Source organism: Mercenaria mercenaria, chromosome 17 (genome assembly GCF_021730395.1).
Source record: "Mercenaria mercenaria strain notata chromosome 17, MADL_Memer_1, whole genome shotgun sequence".
In the NCBI taxonomy this organism is placed as follows: Eukaryota; Metazoa; Mollusca; class Bivalvia; order Venerida; family Veneridae; genus Mercenaria; species Mercenaria mercenaria.
The window spans coordinates 11,104,776-11,126,459 of record NC_069377.1 but is presented as its reverse complement, the minus strand read 5'-3'; the positions used below and the strand labels follow the sequence as shown (position 1 = coordinate 11,126,459).

General features: G+C 37.7%; 2 protein-coding genes across 2 annotated transcripts in view; both read right to left on the bottom strand.

Moving 5' to 3' along the window:
* The window catches only part of LOC123536218 (dual specificity protein phosphatase 3-like), a 30,298-nt gene extending 8,725 nt beyond the window's left edge, over nt 1-21,573 (bottom strand). Inside the window, exon 1 of the mRNA XM_045319194.2 lies at nt 21,397-21,573. The gene's annotated coding sequence lies outside the window, so the exon portion shown is untranslated. The remainder of the gene's footprint in view (nt 1-21,396) is intronic.
* Nucleotides 1,305-21,679, bottom strand: LOC123536219 (uncharacterized). The gene is made up of 9 exons (XM_053529024.1): nt 21,625-21,679; nt 21,051-21,133; nt 19,671-19,835; nt 15,480-18,740; nt 14,236-14,389; nt 7,389-7,510; nt 6,164-7,113; nt 5,103-5,240; nt 1,305-4,338 (listed from the first exon to the last, which is right to left on the bottom strand). The coding sequence occupies exons 3-9, from the start codon at nt 19,795-19,797 to the stop codon at nt 4,081-4,083; spliced, it is 5,010 nt and encodes a 1,669-aa protein (XP_053384999.1). The 5' UTR covers nt 19,798-19,835; nt 21,051-21,133; nt 21,625-21,679; the 3' UTR covers nt 1,305-4,080.
* Nucleotides 21,680-21,684: the final 5 nt, after the last annotated feature.

Genomic DNA, 21,684 nt, shown 5'->3' with positions numbered 1-21,684 from the left:
TGAAGTTTTGTACCCTCACCCGGTCACCCCCGCTGCCCCCCACCCACCCAAAAAAAAGCATTCATTTTTTGTTTAAAATGATTTTGACAAATGAAATTATTTGCTTCTTAGTAACATTCTCAACTTTTTGCCGGGTATATTTTTGCCATTCCTCACCACAAGCCCTTTCGGCGGGGGATACCAATTCATTGAATTTGCTTGTTTCTATTATAAGACCCATTTACCTACCTTTTTATCCCAGCTTACAAAGTTCGACCTTGACCTAAAAATCATACTGAAGACAAAATTCTGGTCAGATTTAATATGGGTAAAGCACAAAATATGAACTCTCGAGTGTTTTACTTTTTTTCTTTAATTTGACCTGGTAGCCAATTTTTTGATTTCATATGACACAATTTCAAACTTTTTTCAAAAAAATTTCATACAAAACATGTAGGAAAAAACGGCCTTGTGATGGACAAAAATGTTTTATATGACTCGGCCCAGTGTACTAATTTTAGCAGATGGTCACCCAACTTTGAACGAGACAGACTAAAGAACGTTTCTGACCTATTTTTTAACTTTTTACTTTTCTGTTGAATTTAACGGCACATCGTCAAAATTAAATATAGCGACGTTGCAGCTTTTTCGAAAGCAGGTAGACACCATGTGCTACTCCCACCAAGCCTTATATGCCGCTCAGGTGGGCAGCTGGAGAGAACCATCCACCGTCCGAGTCAGCTGGATAGTTTCTTCATAGAATCCTACAACCCAAGCAAGGTTTCGGTCACTCAGCCATGAAGGTCCCATCCGGTTTTATTTTATTAGGACAAGATCCAGTGTACGTATTTGTAACTTTTCATCATCCGACATAGTGATCTATAGATGTTTTATTTTAATTCAAGATAACCCACCTTGGCCTAAATCTTACGAAGGAAACCATTCTGACCAGAATTTTAACAAGGATTTTCCATGATTTGACCTAGTGACCTTCTTTGACCCAGATGACCCAATTTCGAACTTGATCTAACCCAAGATTTTATTACGACAAGACTTTTTAGTCAGTGTCATTAAGATTGGACCAAATTGCTATCTCTAGTTGCAGGTGTACCGCTTGCGAACGCCGCATCATCTACTTCACTAACAGTTCACCCTGAACGTCTAGTACAGCTGAGCAAAAAATGTACTGATTCTTTTTTCAGTACCCCTGCCTGTCTGTCTGTCTGCCGTCTTTCGGAACATTTTAAGCTATTATAATGTTTCTGAGATTGACAGTACCCACGGTTAATGTACATACAAAGACAGAAAATATATCAACACGAACCTTGATTCTTTCAGAATAATTTATTAACTGGCAGTAAGGCAAACACATTAACAGAACTTAAAATTTATTTGGAATATAAAACAAAACCACAACGCAACGATTAAACCAAAGTCCCGTCTTTAACGTGATAGCAAAACAAAACAAACATATACGAACCTCGAATTACATGAAAATTTGAACACCTCCGATATTAAGATTTACAAAACTATTGTATATAATTGTGTTGATTTGTAATCTATGTGTTTTCTTAGTGTATCATCTGCATACATTTCAAGAACTTTCATTCCAGAAAAAAAACACAGCCAATCTTCACACGCAAAATGCAATGACAATTCAAGAGTATCATCCGGTAACTTAATTTTTAAATGAAATACCGCTCTCCATGTATGTTTTTCTAGATCAATTAGCCTTAGTACTGTATATTCTTTAAAAGCTGATTTATATACACAGTGTTTTAAACTAGCAAATTCTACTTAATTTTAAAAATTTAGCTACAAGTTATTACAGGACAAGATGCCGTAAAAGGCCTAAGTCGCTCGCCTGATGAGGACACTGATCCTTTGACCCTGCTTCTGACCAAGTTTGGTGAACATCCATTAAACAGTTCAAACAAGTCATTCGAAATCGTATCTATTTTTGATGTGATTGCGCCAAAGTGTGTTCGTTAACCATTTAAATTAACTTTGGTAGGGTCAAACTACAATGTAAAGGTTTTGCAGATCAACCTTCCTCCATAAAGCGGTTCAAATGAAAAAAGTTGCTTAAAGAATTTTTTTTTAAATTTATCTCAGACAGGCCATACCTGAAGTCAACTTGAACCATATGAATAAAATTGAGAAAGGTTCATCCAAGGATGTTAAAGACCAAATTTAGCTAAGATCTTTCAAGATTTCGATGAGAAGATGGTAAAAGGTTTATCTATTTTTAGCCATGGCGGCAGGGGCCAAGCGAAACCATATGATAACCTGTGACAGGCCTACACTAGGATATTACAAACCAAGTTTGATGAAGATCCATCAAGATGTTTATGAGAAGAATTCGTTAGCTACTTCTTGTTTTAGCTCTGGCGAGCCGACCCATTTGAACAAAACTTGAAGGGGACCTTACAAGAATGATACAGACCAATTTTGGCAACAATCAAATACCGTAAGTGGTTCATGAGAAGACGTTCAAAAGTTGGGTTTTTTTTACCTACAGCTTGGGCGGCCCCTAAAAGGGAACAAATGGAACCATTTTAACAAATCTAAGAGCCCGTGTCAGGGGGCTACAGACCATATTTGGTGTAATTCTGAACACCAGAGTTCCAGAAGAAAACATGTTTGAGAAAACAAATGTTGAAGCAGGACGACGGACGCCAATACATCCACCTACAGCTATACTCTGAACAAAATTCAAGTAAGCTAAAAACAAGTAAGCTTCTCTAGAAACTTTTTTCAGCCAGGGGATGACATACTCAATGAGAGTGAGATGCAAATGATACATATATACCACTTTCGTATATAATGTGAACATAAAATAAAAAATATTTATCAGCGGACATACATGTAGGCTAAAATCAAAAACAAATAAAAAATAAACTAGAGCTGCTTTTGAGAAAAGCGCATGTCTCCCACAACTGCCTAATCATCTGAATAGTTATGTATCTGAGTCAACCATGCACCAATACATGTATCACTGGCATCTGAGTACAGAGTGATTTTCGGTAATTCAAGGGCCATAATTCTGAAGTGCCTGAGCCGATTTGGCTAGTTATCGAACTTGGCCGAGAACTTATTGGCAAACACATTTAGTTCAAGTTTAGTGAAGATTCGATGAGAAATGTTCGACTTAAAGTGCAGGCAAGTGTGTACAGAGCGATTTTCGGTAATTCAATGGCCATAATTCTGAAGTGCCTGAGCCGATTTGGGTAGTTATCGAACTTGGCCGAGGACTTATTGGCAAACACATTTTGTTCAAGTTTGATGAAGATCGGATGAGAAATGTTCGACTTAGTGCCGACACGTGTGTACAGAGCGATTTTCGGTAATTCAATGACCATAATTCTGAAGTGCCTAGGGCGATTTGGCTCGTTATCGAACTTGGCCGAGGACTTATTGGTAAACACATTTTGTTAAAATTTGGTCAAGATCGGATGAGAACTGTTCAACTTACAGCGCGGACAAAATTTGTGACAGACGGACACATGGACACACACACACACGGACGCACAGAAAGCAGTAAATCCATATATCTCCCACACCACTATGTGGTGGGAGACATAACTACTACTGAAAGTCCAATACCCATCGACAGCCATGCGTAATACGCGCCAAACTTTAATCTGGAGTACATGCATTAATTCGTATTAACAGCCATCGCTCATAAACAAGGTGTCGTAAACATGCAACAAACAAAATAACTTATAGCACAAAATGATAAATTAGTATGGTATAGGCAAGGCGGATTGATCAGACAAGATAAATTTGAAATACTTTCAACACAACTGTAATATACTAAGTAAACAAAATATCAGCATTTCCTTTATAATGGTAAAAGCATCAGATAGTGACTTTTGAGTCTCGTAACCGTAGTTTGTCAAACTAAATAGCAATGTAACTGCTGAATATTCTGGTGAATAATTTACAACGAACAGAGATGCGACTAACAGCTTACCGTTTACATAAAAACAAGAAGATATTCAAAATTTATAACTTATGGGTTCTGAAAAAGTACTAGTCCAATCAATTAACACTTGCAAATGACAAACTGATTTCTTTAACTGGTCAAACACGATAAATCTAGTACTCTGTATTTCTGTTCTGCTCTATCAAAAGACGTGTAGCTGCAATCATATTCTTTTCTCTCTGCATTATGTCATAGAGCTTTCCTTCTTCCTCCTGACTTCCGCACAACACAATAAATTTGCTGTTCTTTCTTCTGGCTCTACCACGCATTTGTACAAGTGCGGTAACTGTAGACGGCGGGTACAAACTGATCACGCGCTCACATTCTGGCCAATCAACGCCTTCCTCTGCAACTGACGTAGCAACAATCACCTAATAAACAGAAAATTTTACGACCGATTACAATATATTCAATGTTATATTACAGTCTGCAAAACTGTTTAAGATGAAATATTCCATTGCAGGTATGTTTCTAAACCATTTCAAATTTATAACCTTAATTCTTCAGTAGGATCATAAATGAGTGTACAGTTAATGTACATAATTCTTCAACTATCTTTGAACAAACAAGAGCGACTTAATGACCCAAAAAGACACTCACCTCACCTTAACATTTTTCCCTTAAATATATATGTCACTACACTATGTATCTTTTGTTTAAACTGCTTCCTAAAAAGCCGTTTAAAGGGTCAAACACAACTATTTGAACAAATGTACGAGATATTCATGTATAGGATGCTACAAAGTTTGGTAAAGAGCCGTCATCAGGTTCAGGGGCCAAGTTAAACTAAAGAGGCACCCATTTTCATCATCCGAGTATGCTACAGACTATGATATTATGCAGATACATCAACAGATTCATGAGAAGAATTCGTTTGAAGTTTTCCTATTTTTAGATCTAGCTGGCCCATAAAGGGGGTCAAGCGGAAGATGCCCATGACAGACCAAGTTAAGTATAGTTCTGACCAGCAGTTTCAAAGGTGATGCTCAAGTAAAATGCAGACGCAGGACGATTGACGCAGTACGTATGACAACAGAAGATGTACCACCTACTTTTACCAACAGGTCATCCTGAACACAGTTCAAGCGAGCTAAAAATGCCTTTTATCTCAGTTACCATATAACCAATAAATCACCTGATATTTATATTGTTTGATCTCCTCCAGCACGCGCTTCTGCTGGTTGACATTCATTCCCTTGTCAGCCGCGCCACTTCCACCATGACCAACAACACAAGTGGTGTTCAATCCTAACTGTCTCATTCTCTCGGATTTCTACAATGTTCAAATGATGTAATCTAATATTACAAACATTATTTTCACATGTAAAATACAATCACAGTTTTTACGTATACCTCACAAACACAAATTTCACATATAAAAGTACAGACACAACTTTCAACAGTTTTCACAAGCAATTTACAAAATCAACTATCACAGATAAATAGAAACACAATTTTCACATATGAATTACTTACAACTTTACAAATTACAAACCCAGAATTCACACACGAATTACAAACAATACAAATATAAAAGATATGATTTTGAAACTTAACACACTGACTAAATATCATTGGAGGCCGATCCCCATTGATTTTGGGATCTACGATTTCCAGGTCAAGGTCATAGGGATTACCCCGACCCAATAGTTTTACTTTCATTTCAGTTTCTTGACACTGTATCTATCTTATTATCTCTCATCCGCATACAACATACCACCCGTGCCGCCCCTGTATATATTTCTTTTAATTTCAGATCAGCTTTTAATATTTATTACCCACATCCCGCATCCCCGCCCCACCTCTCTACCCCTGTAATTTTTCTGTTTTACTTTCATTCAGTTTCTTGTATCCCTCATCCGCAGTGCATTCCCACCTCCCAGTTATTCAACTCTGACCATGGAATTTTACTTTTTATTCTTCTAACCCTCTCTTTCTCCGTCATCCCCCAATCACCACTTCTTACCCACAGTTTTTGAGCTTCTTAATTTTCAGAGCCCCTACTACCTCTCCCCTACCACCCCACCACTCTCATCTTCAAAGTACTTGCTGTAGGTAATTGCAATTATAATTTTGCTTGCAAACAGGTATTATGCTTATGGTATATCAAAGTCGCATGCAGTTAAATTTAATATATATTAATGAGTCTTGTACTAGTAGCTAATTTAACTACGTTTAAAACAATATTATTCTTACTTGTAACATTTTAGTTATAAGATGGGCAGTACACCTCTGCTTAACTAGTACCAACGATATGCTTCTCCTGTCAGAATCATTCCTCAAAGACCCACCGTCTGTCAATTCGTCAATCAATCGCTTCATATGCAAATCGCCCGAAGCGTTGCCATTCGATCCACCTAACTGGCCATCAAGGCATTGACCTTGACGGGCAATGATCTGCTGAAGATGTGCTGTGGGCAAACCGAATTCTCTAGCAAATTTGAAGTTGTGTCCTTCCGTCTCAATGTCTTCCATTTCTTGCAAAGCGATCAGTATACCTCCTTCTTCTAGACAATTCAATGCCATACAAACTGACTGAATATGCATGCATAAGTTAGAAAACTGGACTTTGCCAATGCTCTCATTTACGTTCTCTATCATATTCAGACTGGACTGTATCATGTCAATATTGCTATCAACAAAGTCGTCTGCAACTCTCCTCACTTCTTCGTCAGGCATGTTGGTATTAAATCTTCTTTCGAAGTCAATGTAATAATTTATGTTTGAAATCTGACTCAGTTTCAATATACAATGCATGATGTATTCATTCATAACATGTTTAAGGGTACTCTCCATTAGACCGCTAGGAGCCAGCTGTGGGCGTATGATCATGTCAGCGTTAGACTGGTACTCATTCAAAGTGTCAACATTTTCATGCTCTTCAACAATTGTCATACGCACATCGCCCATATTACTTACTAGTCCTTGAAGCATCTGTAACGTTTTTGGAACGTCTGCTTTGCCAGCAGGTGATGCGGTTAGTCCAAGAATCTTTGGTTTATTTTCAGTGGGCGTGCGTCTGTGGTAATTAGAAAGCAGCGCATTGAATGGATGCCCTTTCTCGCAATGATGGGCTTCATCAAAGACAACCAGACTGAAATCTTCCCATCGAAGGATTTGTTTATCAAGTAGATTCTGACAAAATGCTGGAATTTACATAGAATAATAAAATTAGTTCTCGTCACTCATATCATGAATAGTATTTTGTGATAATTCAATGCGTAACTGTTAAGTTTCACGTTCAATCTAAATTTAATATATGTTTGAAATATTTCAAATATTTCCTCATTAAAACAAATAAATATGAACAGTTTAACTTGAACATGATATAACAGATGACGGATTATTTTAAGTCCGTGGAAGACATCTGCACTAGGACTGGACTGTCAAGGGAGACAAATGATGACTACAGAAATAGTACCTGCCGTTACAACGACAATATCGTGTTTCCATAATGGTATTCCGTTTGTCGTCTGCTGACCCATACACACAGCAGCTATACGTAGCGTTCTTCTCTGTAAGGTATCGCTGTCTGGATTGAAGCTGAAATCATACACTTAAAGTGAGAATTTCACATCAAAACAAGATTGTTATTTATGTATGCAAGATATTTTAATTTTGCTTCTCATATTTTACACCATGCATTTCATGACAGTTTTCTAAACTTTATTCAGTACTTCTGTAAGAAACCTAACAGAACCTCTACAAAGATATAACATGGAAAATGACAATCTACTGTACACTTAAGATTATTGTCTTAAAAGTATCATAGAACAAGAGGGCCATGATGGCCCTATATCGCTCACCTGAGTACCATTGCTCTTAATGATAAGATCAAGTTTTGACAAAGATCACATAGGCATACACTTTAAAATATTATCAGGATAAATATTTCCTTGTAACAATCCCTTTTGACCTATGAGTCACGTACTAGTCATAGCCAATCTCCATACCAAGTTTGAGGGTCCTTGACTCAAAAGCTGCATTTTTGTACTAGCATGACTATTCCTTACCTTGGAAGACTTAAATAACATTTAAAACCAATCTCATTTATAATAGATGCTGCTGAGGTATATTCATTTACATAAAATAAAGGGAGGTAATATGTCATAAATTCAGTCAAAAGTTATCTACCCTGATTGTCCGAGTCCATCTGATGGCATATATGACATTTCAAATAAGTATCTTCATTGGTTACTGAGATACACCCATTTTAATTTGAAACAAAGGGAGGTAATTTGACATAAAATCAGTCCATACTTATCTACCCTGATTGTCTCAGTCCAACTAATGACAATAATGAAATTTCAAATGAGTCCTATAAATACTTACTGAGATAAATCCATTTTTATTAAAATCAGGGGAGGTATTCATGCATTGGTATGTGCATGTAGAAGATACAGAGTACAGGCCTTTACAACAATATATTAGAAAAGTAAGTAAAAGTAGAAATTTCTTACCACGGAAGACATAAATAATGTATCAAACCAATCTCATTAGAAGCTGCTAGGTACATTCATTTACATAAAAAATAAAGGGAGGTAATTTGTCATAAATTCAGTCAATATGTACCTTCACTGATTGTCCAAGTCCATCTGATGGCATAAATGGAATTTCAGATCAGTACCTTCATTAGTGACGGAGATATACCCATTTTAATTTGAAGTAAAGGGAGGTAATTTGACATAAAATCAGTCAATAGTTATCTACCCTGATTGTCTGAGTCCAACTCATGACAATAATGAGATTTCAAATGAGTCCTATAGGTACTTACTGATATAAATCCATTTTGATTAAAATCAGGGGAGGTAATCAGATATAAATAACTCCAGAACCTATATTTGGATCTGACAGATTCATCATGGAATCCAAGATTATTGTTGCTGAAGATGTTTTGCAAGTTTGTATCAAATCAAACCATAAATGAAGTCTCTATATGGCTGCAAAAGCCAAAATAGCTAATTTTGGACCTTTTCGGGGCCACAACTCTGGAACACATGATGGGATCTGGCCGGTTCAAGGAAGGAACCGAGATCTTATGGTGACACAAGTTTTGTGCAAGTTTGATTAAATTCAAATCATAAATGAAGCTGCTATTGTGCAGACAAGGTCAACATAGCTAATTCTGGCCCTTTCAGGGGCCATCACTCTGGAACCCATAATGGAATCTGACCAGTTCAAGAAAAGAACCAAGATCTTATGGTGATACAAGTTGTGTGCAAGTTTGGTTAAAATAAAATCTTAAATGAAGCTGCTATTGTGCAGACAATGTCGAAATAGCTAATTCTGGCCCTTTCAGGGGCCATAACTCTGGAACCCATAACGGGATCTGGCCAGTTCAAGAAAGGAACCAAGATCTTATGGTGATACAAGTTGTGTGCAAGTTTGGTTAAAATAAAATCATAACTGAAACCACTATCGTGCAGACAAGAAATAGTTGACGGACGCACGGGCGGACTGACGACGGACGAAGGGTGATCACAAAAGCTCACCTTGTCACTATGTGACAGGTGAGCTAAAAATGGAACACTGGCAAAGCTCTTTCAAGTAGATCCTTTGGAAGCAAAGAACATAACCACACAAAACAATAGCAGCCTATGTTTTATTGAGTCTGTTCATGAGGGGTAATGAAATATGCAACCCCTCGAACCCATCGCACCCCAACCCTAGCACTTGCTTAAGTGGAATTCTATGTAACAGATACATTAAACTGGCTCCTAAATACAAAATATAACAAGAGCTCGTAGAACACGAAACGCGTTCCTGAGTTATCGTCTGGAAACCGTTTAATTGTTCTGGGTCACTGTGACCTTGACCTTTGACCCACTGACCTCAAAATCAATAGGGGTCCTCTGCTGATCATGATCAACTTAACTATCAAGTTTTGTGATCCTAGGCCCAAGCGTTCTCAAGTTATCGTCAAGAAACGGTTTAACTGTTCCAGGTCACTGTGACCTTGACCTTTGACCTACTGACCGCAAAAACCTCAAAATCAACATTTGCTGGTCATGATAAACTTCCCTATTAACTTTCGTGATCCTAGGCCCAAGCGTTCTTGAGTTATCATCCGGAAACCATTTAACGGTTCCGGATCACTGTGACCTTGACCTTTAACCTACTGACCTCAAAATCAATAGGGGTCATCTGCTGGTCATGACTAACCTCCCTATCAACTTTCATGATCCTAGGCCCAAGTATTCTTGAGTTATCATCCGGAAACCGTTTAACTGTTCCATGTCACTGTGACCTTGACCTTTGACCTACTAATCTCAAAATCAATAGGGGTCATCTGCTGGTCATGACTAACCTCCCTATTAACTTTCATGATCCTAGGCCCAAGCGTTCTTGAGTTATCATCCGGAAACCGTTTATCTGTTCTGGGTCACTTTGACCTACTGACCTTAAAATCAATAGGGGTCATCTGCTGGTTATGATCAACCTCCCTATCAACTTTCATAATCCTATGCCCAAGCATTCTTGAGTTATCATCCGGAAACGGATTTGTCTACATACCGACCGACATACCGACCAACATCTGCAAAACAATATACCCCTCCTTCTTTGAAGGGGGGCATAATATTACGCGGAGACACATGTCACTAAAAGTCTGCTGTTGTGATAGTTGATAAAACTAGAGCTATCATTGAAACCGATTAAAACCTACACACGCTGCTTTGATACAAGGAAAATAAAATGTTGTGGTCATGAACTGTGACCTTTAAATATGACCTAGAACTATGGCCTTGTGACCTTGGTTTTGCACATGCATTTCGTCTTGGTGAGGTTAAAAATTGGTGTTTGCCCTATATAATCCATCCAGCGATTAATAAGATACAGAGAGTAAACAAGCTTGAGCTATTTGATCTTTGACCTTAAAGTGTGACCTTGATCTTGGGCTAAGTGTCCTAGGTTGTACATTCTGCAAATGGTCTGGATGAGGTTAAAACTGATGTTAATTTTACGAGATTCATTTTAATCGTCCAGAAGATATGGAGTTGACACGAAATCAAGCTATTTGACCTTTGGCCTCTAAATGTCACCTTGACCTGGGCCCTAGGCCCTGTGCTGAGATTAACAATTGATGCCAGATTTATGAAAATCTCCCAAGCAGTTTTGACGATATGGAGCGGATAAGAAGCTAAGCTTTCTGAACTTTACCTCGAAGTGTAACCTTGACCTTGGACCTAGTGACCTTGGTTAAGCAGTGTGAACATCGTTTTGACCAGATTAATAACTGATGAATCCATCTGTCCTGTCAAGAAGAAATGGAGCAGACACGACGGATGGACGGACGGACGAAATGGTGGTATAATTACAGAAGCTCGACTGGAAGCAAAGATCATTACCAAGCAAAATAATTACATCAGACTCTGATTTAGTCTATTTATGTCAAATAATGAAATTTAAAGTATCAATCACGTCTAGTTCTATCATACAGAAGAACCAGAAAATACAAAACAATAAGGCGTAAAAAATTGTTTCCGGTAACATGCTCAAACAAGAGATCACAGAGTGATCTTGGCGCCCACCAATGTGCCATTTTTGAGTGTTCCAAATTTCAAGACTTACTGACTAGCTCAAGGTCAAATTTCATTTACATACACAACACTGTGCATGTGGTCCATATTCGAAAGCTGTAGCTTGAGAAATGTGAAAGTACGTCACTAGATCAATTTCAAGGACAAAGTTCTTTGTACACAAAACTATGCATATGCATCAAGTTTGAAGGCTGTAGTTTGAGAAATTTTAAAGTAGGTCACTAGGTCAATTTTAAGGTCAAAGTTTATTTCGGTACTCAAAACTATGCAAGTGGTCCAAATTTGAAGGCTGTAGCTTGAGAAATGTGAAAGTAGGTCACTAGGTCAAATTACACTTCCGAACACAAATATATGCATGTGGTCCAAATTTAAAGCCTGTACATTCAAAAATGTGAAAGTAGGTCACTAGGTCAAATTACACTTCCGAACACAAATATATGCATTTGGTCCAAGTTTAAAGCCTGTACATTCAAAAATGTGAAAGTAGGTCACTAGGTCAATGTCAAGGTCAAAGTTTGTTTCGGTACACAATCCTACGGATGTGGTCTAAATTTGAAGCCTGTAGCTACAGAAATGTGAAAGTAGGTCACTAGGTCAATCTTAAGGTCTAAGTTCATTTCGGTACACAAAACTATGCAAGTGGTCCAAATTTGAAGGATGTAGCTCGAGAAATGTGAAAGTAGGTCATCAGGTCAAAATCACGGTCAAATTTTATTTCGGAACACAGAACTATGCATGTGGTCCAAATTTGAAGCCTGTACCTTCAAAAATGTGAAAGTAGGTCACTAGGTGAATGTAAAGGTCAAAGTTTGTTTCGGTACACAAAACTACGCATGTGGTCCAAATTTGAAGGCTGTAGCTAGAGAAATGGAAAGTAGGTCACTAGGTCAAAATCAAGGTCAAATTTCATTTCGGAACACGAAACTATGCATGTGGTCAAAATTTGAAGCTTGTACCTTCACAAATGTGAATGTAGGTCACTAGGTCAATGTCAAGGTCAAAGTTTTTTTCAGTGCACAAAACTATGCATGTGGTCCAAATTTGAAGGCTGTAGCTACAGAAATGTGAAAGTAGGTCACTAGGTCAAAATCAAGGTCAACTCATGTCAAGGTTCATCTTGCCACTCAAAACCATACATGTGGTCCAAATTTGAATGTTTTAGGTTATTGACAAGAAATTTTAAAAGCTTTTCCCAATATAAGTCTATATGAACCATGTGATCCCCAGGGCGGGGCCATTTTTGACCCCAGGGGGATAGTTTGAACAAACTTGGTAGAGAACCACTAGATGATGCTACATTACAAATGCCAAAGCCCTAGAGTTTGTGGTTTGGACAAGAAGATTTTCAAAGTTTTTCCCTATATAAGTCTATGTAAACCATGTGACCCCCGGGGCAGGGACATATTTGACCCTAGGGGGATAATTTGAACAATCTTAGTAGAAGACCACTAGATGATGTCACATACAAAATATCAAAGCCCTAGGCCCTGTGGTTTTGAACAAGAGGTTTTTCAAAGTTTTTCCCTATATAAGTCTATATAAACCATGTGACCCCCGGGGCGGGGCCATATTAGACCCCAGGGAAATAATTTGAATCATCTTGGTAGAGGACCACTAGATGATGCTTCAAACCAAATATCAAAGCCCTAGGCTCTGAGGTTTTGGACAAGAAGATTTTCAAAGTTTTTCCCTATATAAATCTATGTAAATTATAGAAATAAACAAAGGGCCATAACTCAATAAAACATTGTTGAACCAGTCTGATTTTCAGAAGGCCACAACTAAGGTTCCAATACATCATTCTGACAAAGTTTGGTCAAAATCCTCCTGGTAGTTTCTGAGGAGATGCGATAACGAGAAAATGTTAACGGACGGAAGGACGGACGGAATGACGACGGACCACGGACGCAGAGTGATTTGAATAGCCCACCATCTGATGATGGTGGGCTAAAAATTTTGGTAGGTAGGTCGGTAATTTTTTTTATTAAGTGGGACTTTTCGGAAATTATTTTTGTGTCAAAAAATGAATACAAATAAGGGGGATAATGCCTTTAGGGCAGCAGTAAGTTGATTTATTTTATGTTTTCCAGTGAATTATAGAGTTTTCTCAGTGAAATAGAAGTGATAATCCACAGTTTTGAAACAGAAGATTATCGTGTTTTTTTTTCACTGTTTTTGCCGAACTTGTTCCGGTCCTCCGTTGCAACTGAAGTCAAATTGTATACCGGGCGTTATGAATACCGGGGACCATAATGACGATGACGTCGTTAAATTGACGTCATTTGTGTTATGCTTTCTGTTAATCTTTCCCGCGATTTTCGACATTTTGATAAATCACGCAACAAAAATAGAGTTTTACACATAAAATAAAAAGAAAATTTGTTTGTTTCAGTGAAATATCATTTTCATTTCACTCGTGAGCATTAAAAGGCTACGCAACTCGTGAAAATATCAGTTTTTGATGCTCACTTGTGAAATAAAATTGATATTTCACTGAAACAAACAAATACCCTCTATTTCTAACATCTCTGACCATGTTTAAAGCATAAAAAGTGCAGTTTTGCAACTTTTTGTAACAGTTGAAAAAAATTCTCAAAGGCCGTAAAAACATTTAGTGTCGGGCCAAAAAGTTAGGGTTGGTCGGGATACCGGAAACAATTTTTTTACGCCTTAGGCCGTAAAAACATAAATGAACATAACGTGTACCTGTTAAAGAGAAATATTACATACCGATTAAACTCTCTATCTCCAAGTTCTGTACGTATATATTTTGATTGTTGTATTACAAGTAGAACCTTGTCTACTAGAAACAACACGTTCTTTGATCGACACTTGTCCAACATGGCGCTTATCGTCATCACAGCAACCAGCGTCTTACCAGTACCTAAATTATGATGGTAATAAGTATGTACTGATGTGCTAAGAATCTAATTCTAACATGAAGCAATTTATTTTCCCTATTAAACAAAAACTACTGGAATGGTGTGCAAATGATGCACTATTTGTACGTCACAATTATTACGTAACAACGTCATATGTCATAACGGCGCCCCGGTAAAGAAAACCACCCAAAAAAACAGGAAAATATTGGGTGAATATCTTCAGGGTGGCTGACCCACGTGACTTCTAGGTATCGTACACACAGGGAAGATCGCTCGATTCAGGGTACTATCCTCGGCACAAAGCGTCTGCCATACATTCTACTTTTCTCAAACACTTCCACAAAATGTTTTGGTTTTTTTCACGTACCAAATTTATAGGTAACGTGCACAATGAAACTTCGGCGAAGTGTTTGGAGAAAGTATTGACAAAGTCTGGCAGACGTTTTGTACCGAGGAAAACGCTTGTGTTTTTTTTTCTGTCTTCGAGGTTTTTTTATTTCATTACAATTATCCGTCAAGTAACAAGAAAGTTACAAACAAAAATGTTACTGTAGCACGAATCGAGCAATTTCCCGAGATGTACGATACCGAAAAGTCACATGGGTTGGCCGCCCTGATCTTCAAAGATACAGATATTAATCCCTGATAACGTATTAGAATCGAAATGATATATCTCAAACAGTGATTTGCTCTTGAATAAAACCATTGTTAATTGTTCAGATGCGTTTTATTATATCATTCAGGCTGCGCCCTCGTGAATTTATTCATTCGCATCTGAACTCCAAATGATGATTTTATTTAGCATCAATTAAGCAATGAAGTATATTTATTTTTATAGCCCTTTGAATTAAGTAACTGTTGCAGATATCGTATTTCTGAAACAGTATTGATTAAGAAATTAAAAGTTAAATGTATTAATTGAAATTACTGTGATAATTTTGTTACGAACAACGAAGATTCAATGCTTACTTTTAAAAAACGGCGTTGCATGTACAAATATACGTACGAGTACTATTGTCATTTATTTAAAAATAAATATGAACTAAATTTGTATGAATGTTTCTGTGTGTGTGAAATATTTCGGATTTTTACCTGTAGGTAAGAAACACAGCGTGTTATCGTCCATGGCTTTCTTATAAAGCTCTTGTTGATAGTTTCTTGGACTTGTATGTGTGAATGGCAAGTAATCATCTGGCAACCTCAGCGGCATATGGTGTACCCTAGGTGGCGCTGGCTCTGTGCAAACTTTTTGCATATGGCGTTTCCCTCTTAAATGATTTTCGTATGACTCTCTTGTGTTCATTGGTGATTTACAAGTGTGGCAGTAATACGGATGTGTGGCTGCATACGGATTATCCATAGTAGGATTTTTGTTCGAAAGATTTGCAAATAAACTTGAGCTGGGGCTGTCCCCAGTTGCAAGACTAGCTCCCTGCTTGGGCTTTGCGCCTTGTGATGCATAGTCTTCTGCTGCTGAATTGGCTGACGACCCTGTATTGCTATGACTAACTTTTTCACCTCGGTTTCTGGTTGCGTAAGCTAATTCACTACCCTGACCGCGTTTTGTTCCACCAGTTCCTGGGGCGTTTGCCGACGCCTCGTTTCCGGGCTGATCCTCGGTAATTATTGCAAAACGCGGAGGCAAGTAAAGTGGTTTGTCAGTCATAACTAATTGTTCCTGAAAATCGTTAACCAATGGTGTGTTTTCATGTTTAGTGCTTGTAGAATCAGACGGTGGTAAAAACTCTTCAGGAAAGAGTTCTTCTGACAGAAAACTTTCTAACGGCGTTGCTGAACCAGACGACACTTTGTGTCCTGGCATCTGGTTAAATTGTTTAAAAGACGGATCAGTTTGTGTAATGCCACCGGATTGTCTCAGTTTAGACATGTGAGCTGGTGAAGCTTCATGTTTACGAAGCTGTTCTTGTGTGTTCATCTTGCAGTTACAGATGTGACATGGATACCAAACTGTGCGATCGTTCGTTGACGTACCACCGGACAACTGCTGTTTTTCTAACTGTTTCATATGTTTAGGCGACCTTTCGTGGAATTTCAGCTGTTCATATGTATTCATACTGCACTTACAAACTTCACACTGGTACCATTTCGTTCGGTCATAAATTGGACTGGGCAAGCCCGACTCATCCGTGGGTGATATGCCTGCCAATTTTCTGTGTTGGGCGCCCATTTGGTGTTGTGTAAAGCTTTCCGGTCCAGTGCAAGATATTTTGCATATTTCGCAGAAGTAATCGTTATCCTCGCCTGTCAGATGTCTTCTCTCTTTCTTTTTGTGCTTCTCACTTTTCATATGTTGTTCCTTTGCTTCAGGTCCAGAGAACGTAACTGAACATATTTCACAAAATAAAGAGTTATTCGCTAATCCTCTTTGAGTCGACATTTCTTTATGAACTTCTCTTGCTTTGAGATGATTTTTGCCTAAAATATGCTGGCTCTTATGTTTACTGGATGTAAAATCAATGTCACATATGTAACATTTTCCTCGCCCTGTAACTGGGTCAAAAACATACTCCTCCATCTCATATTGACCATCAGATTCTCTTGACAATGGTCTAGATACATCATGTCTCTGGTAAATTACTTGTGGTGGGGAATTCGAAACCCTTGAATTAACATTTCCTTCAGCGGACTGCAGGGGAATATTGTACTGATGTCGGCCACTTTCTTCAATATCATCTCCATTCGGAAGGAATTCCGACTTTGGTGCCGCCCTCGTACCTGACCAAACGGATTTTCTCCAAGTTTCACTTTCATCAGGCACATCTATGTCTTCTGGATTCACGTTGTTTAACTTGTTTGTGTTCACAACCTTTCCTGGCAGTTTTTCATCCTGTTGTTTTAACATCGTGAAAATACCTCGCCCACGTCCGAATGGTGTTAGGGAACTTCTAAGATCATTCTTCACATACTTTACTGGCTCTGTATCTCTAGATGAGAAATCTCCAGTGCTCAAGCTCAAAGTGTCAAGTGACTGTTCAAGGCTTGTGTATATTTCCGCTTTTATTTTTGCTTCAGATCTCATAGAATCAAACGGTGTTGGATCTGTCTCAGTTGATTCGTTATCTAATGATTCAGCATCATTCTCTCTATACTGTGCACCATAATCAGTATCAACTGGTTTGATAACTAGACTGTCTTCATCGTTTTCAATTGGCTTAACTACCAGATCTTCCTCTAAAGAAATCTTTCTCATATTAGTGTTTTCTTCCTCGACTGGTTTAGCTAGAAGCTCGTCATCACTTTCCTCTTCATCATCATTTTCACTTTTGATATATTGATTACTATGGTATAGGTTTACACCGTCTTTAGAACTGTCATTTGTATCCCTTATATATTGTGTAAATGCAATATTTGTGTGCACTGGTGCTTCATCTGGTCTTTTTGCCAAGGGTTTGATTAAACGAGGCATTTCTTTTTCATTAGTTACAACTTGAATCTCTGATGTAAGTACTGGAGGAGGACCTGTTGAGTTCGCCCTAACAAAATTATCGTTTTCTCTATGCATGGCTTTTGACTGTATGTTCCTATTTTCCATATTTCGTCTATGTTTTTTACTTTGAAAATGAGCCTCTGCATTTTCTTGACCTGTAAAGGTGCAATTGCATGCGTTACAAGACAAAGGCAGCTCCTCCCCTTTTGCTTTCTTCTCCATCAGTATAACATTCTTCTTGTGCTTCTGACTCAGCTTGTGACATTCTTCATTTTCGGGGCCAGTAAATGTCACATTACATAATGAACAAGAATATTCCGGTTTATTTCCAAGACCTTGATTAGCTTTCTTTTTATGTTTATCGCTGGCGTAATGCTGTTGTGCATTTAAATGACCTGAAAATGATACACCGCAAATATCACAACAATTCATGTTGTTGCTATCATGATTAGAGGCTCTAACAGCGCTATGGTCTCCAGTATGGTCTGGTGGTAAGGTATGTAACTGACTGCGAGGAAACTCGTTATGACTACCTTGTGACTGATAAGTAGTTTGAACAACCCTTGGTTGATCATAGTACCTAACGTTTGAACCTTTCATAGCCTCAAACTGGGCATTTTTCTTCTTGTGTGCTTTCCCGCTTAAATGACTTTGGGCATGACTACTAGAATTGAACACAACATTACATAGGTTGCATTTCCCTTGATTGCTTGACGAACTAAACCAGTATGCATCACCTCGGCCATCGGCCAATTCAGCATAATTACTGTCTGTGAGTATTTCATTTCCATAGTGATGAAAGTTCCGTTGCTTTTCTGCCATTGCATTATGTCGAGGTGACTGGAAATGCTGCTCTAGTATTCTACGGGTATCGCAAGTTATGTTACAAACGTCACAAGCAAAACCTGAAAATAAGTTATATGCACATCGAATTTAAATTTGCCAACGGTATAAGTAACACCTGAAAAAAGAAAAATTCTACATTGCATGTTATAAACCTGTCAAATAGCACCTAGAAAAAAAAGACACATGCACTTTCATTTTTGTAGTTATATGTGGTAACACAAGCATGAGGGTTTATGTTACATACATGACAAGTAGAACTATATATACATGTTGCAGATTATGCTCCACTGACAAGCAGCACCTGAAAATTAAACACCGTCTAATTAGCACACGTGATGAGTCACACCTGAAAATAAGATGAATAACTTGGGGATTCTTTTAACACCTGAGAATACGATCAGGCTTATGTTAGTAACACTTGAAAATACAATGCATGTTCCTGCGAATTTTGTTTTCTGTGAAATGCAACATCTAAAAATATAACACCGCTTATAACACTAACGTGACGAGTACCGCATAAAATGAAGATAACTGTTCAGAAAAAGCATGTTACAATATTACAAACGCAATACAACATTATGTCTGCTGTTACCGTTTTCATTTGTTATGATAAAACTGGCAACTGACACCTGAAAATAAGATGTGTAGATCAACATATTATGATCATCAAACATTGTTTGGATCGGAAATACTTTTCATTTAAAATTCAGAAGAGAAACTTGAATATCAAAACTTAGTTTTACGAGAACTGTTATTGGCATTAGTAGCTAGACGTCTTGGGTGTGCACATGCATTCATAAAATTACGTTTAAGGTATAAAAGTTGTTTTTTTGTATTCATTCGCATATTAAGTTGGAATCGTTGACATTACCGTGTGAACGTAAAGAATTATAATATGTATTAAGTATAAAGAAGGCTCCAAACTAAACAAAAAGAAATACTCTGCCTTGTATACTAATTACAAAATGTTCAATGAATTTTATAATTACCTGGACGATCTTGTTTCCTGGCGTCCATCTTTTTATTGTGATCACGACTACTGAAGTGGTCACGTGCAGAAATTGGTCCAGAGAATTTCTTGCAGCAGACGTTACATTCAAGAGGGATGTAAGACATCTTGTCCACTAATCACTAGAGTATACAGGATTAAAGGCCTGCAAAAATGATCTACACATAAAATGCACTGAAATGAGTTCTGTCAACCATTTTTAAAATGATCCTGGAGCTGAACATAAAAGCAATCCCCCACCCACCAAATTGCAAAACAAATCAGGTCCTTATGACATTCTGGGACCTGCTGATGGTGTATGCAGCCACAGGTGTTTGAAGCTCAATCAATAAAATACATATGAGACGTGCCATGGGAAAACCAACATAGTAGGTTTGCGACCAGTATGGATCCAGACCAGCCTGCGCATCTGGTCAGGATCCATGCTGTTCGCTAACAGTTTCTCCAATTCCAATAGGCTTTAAAAGCGGACAGCATGGAGCCTGACGCGCAGTCTGGTCTGGATCCATGCTGGTCGCAAACCCGCTATGTTGGTTTTCTCATGGTGCGGCTCATATGCAGGTTAGAATTTTTAAGTATATTAAGCAATATTATGTTAAGTGGATGGGATATGATAATGTTTATATATTTATAAATAGAGCTTCAAACGCCTGTGATGCAGCGTAGCATATTCTGCCGTGATACCTTCGTCTTTTTTTCTAACAAAAGACGATGACACAGAAAACAGTATTTTTGCGGCAGGTACGTGGACCCACAGTGAGAAATTTTATTCCCTTTAATTTAGTTTAATCATATGTTATTGTATATATATATTCACACATGTATACATCACATTTAATACAAGCATTAAATTAAATACATACAAATGGGTTGGAAAAAAAGTTATTCCAACATTATCTAGGGCCCTCCCCAGATTAGTGGTCATAAGCTATATATGATCAATTTTGTTTTATGTATTAAGAGATTTAAAATAGGCCTACATAAAATTTCCAAAGATGTAGTAGAGGTATACATCGACCTAATGAAAAATATACCTACCAATTCTGCGAAAAAAACATTAAGCGCATGGGTTTTTGGGCCCATGTTTAGAGACCAAATATATTTTATCTCCAAGTTGTGATTCACCATTGAACCCCCTAACTTTGGATGAGGGGGTGAAATTTTAACAGCATCACTATGATATATAACGAAAAGAAAATAAACATAGCACTGACAAACCACTAATTCAAAACGGAAGTAGACCATGGTATGTTGTCAATGTGGCTTATGCGTGTGCTGTAGTGAATGCAGAATATGTAAGGAATGTTACAACTTTCGTAACCATAAAGGTTTATTTGTTAATGAAATACAGATATCTTACCTGTCAAGGGTTGTCCTTTCGCAGCTAAGTATGCCAACGTTAGCTACGGAATTTCCGACATCAACTTCTTGGGGGAAATCCCACTAAGAAGGGAATGTAGACCGTCGTTAAACCGAGAATGAACAGTCTTACACACAGAAAACACATTATTCTTTAAGGTTCACAATTTGGCATTAATATAAGTTATAACGTATAGTAGACTCTATTGGCTACTTATCGATACATTCCATTTTCTGAAAATCGAAAATGAAAGTAAAACAAACATTGAACCTTGACCTTCGGGATGAGTGAGTAACACTTACGATGCATTGTTTAACTCCGGATCAATTATAGAAATCATTATTACCTGTTTATGTCGGCCAGTTTCATTGATTTCATCCCATGGTTATCCGTAATTTAAACTCCTAATATGATTAGAATATCTAAATCTGTTAATATTTTCTTATGTGAGACTTAGATCATTTGTTTTTGCCTCTGCAAAAAAAATTGCATACTAATTTATCGTTAATACTAGCCTTTTGACTACTTCCATATAAACTTAAACTAGAAATGGTATAACTATTAAACTCCTTACCCAGCTGGAATGAATGCCATGGGGTTGAAAATATGTAGTACGAACTAAATACGAAATTAA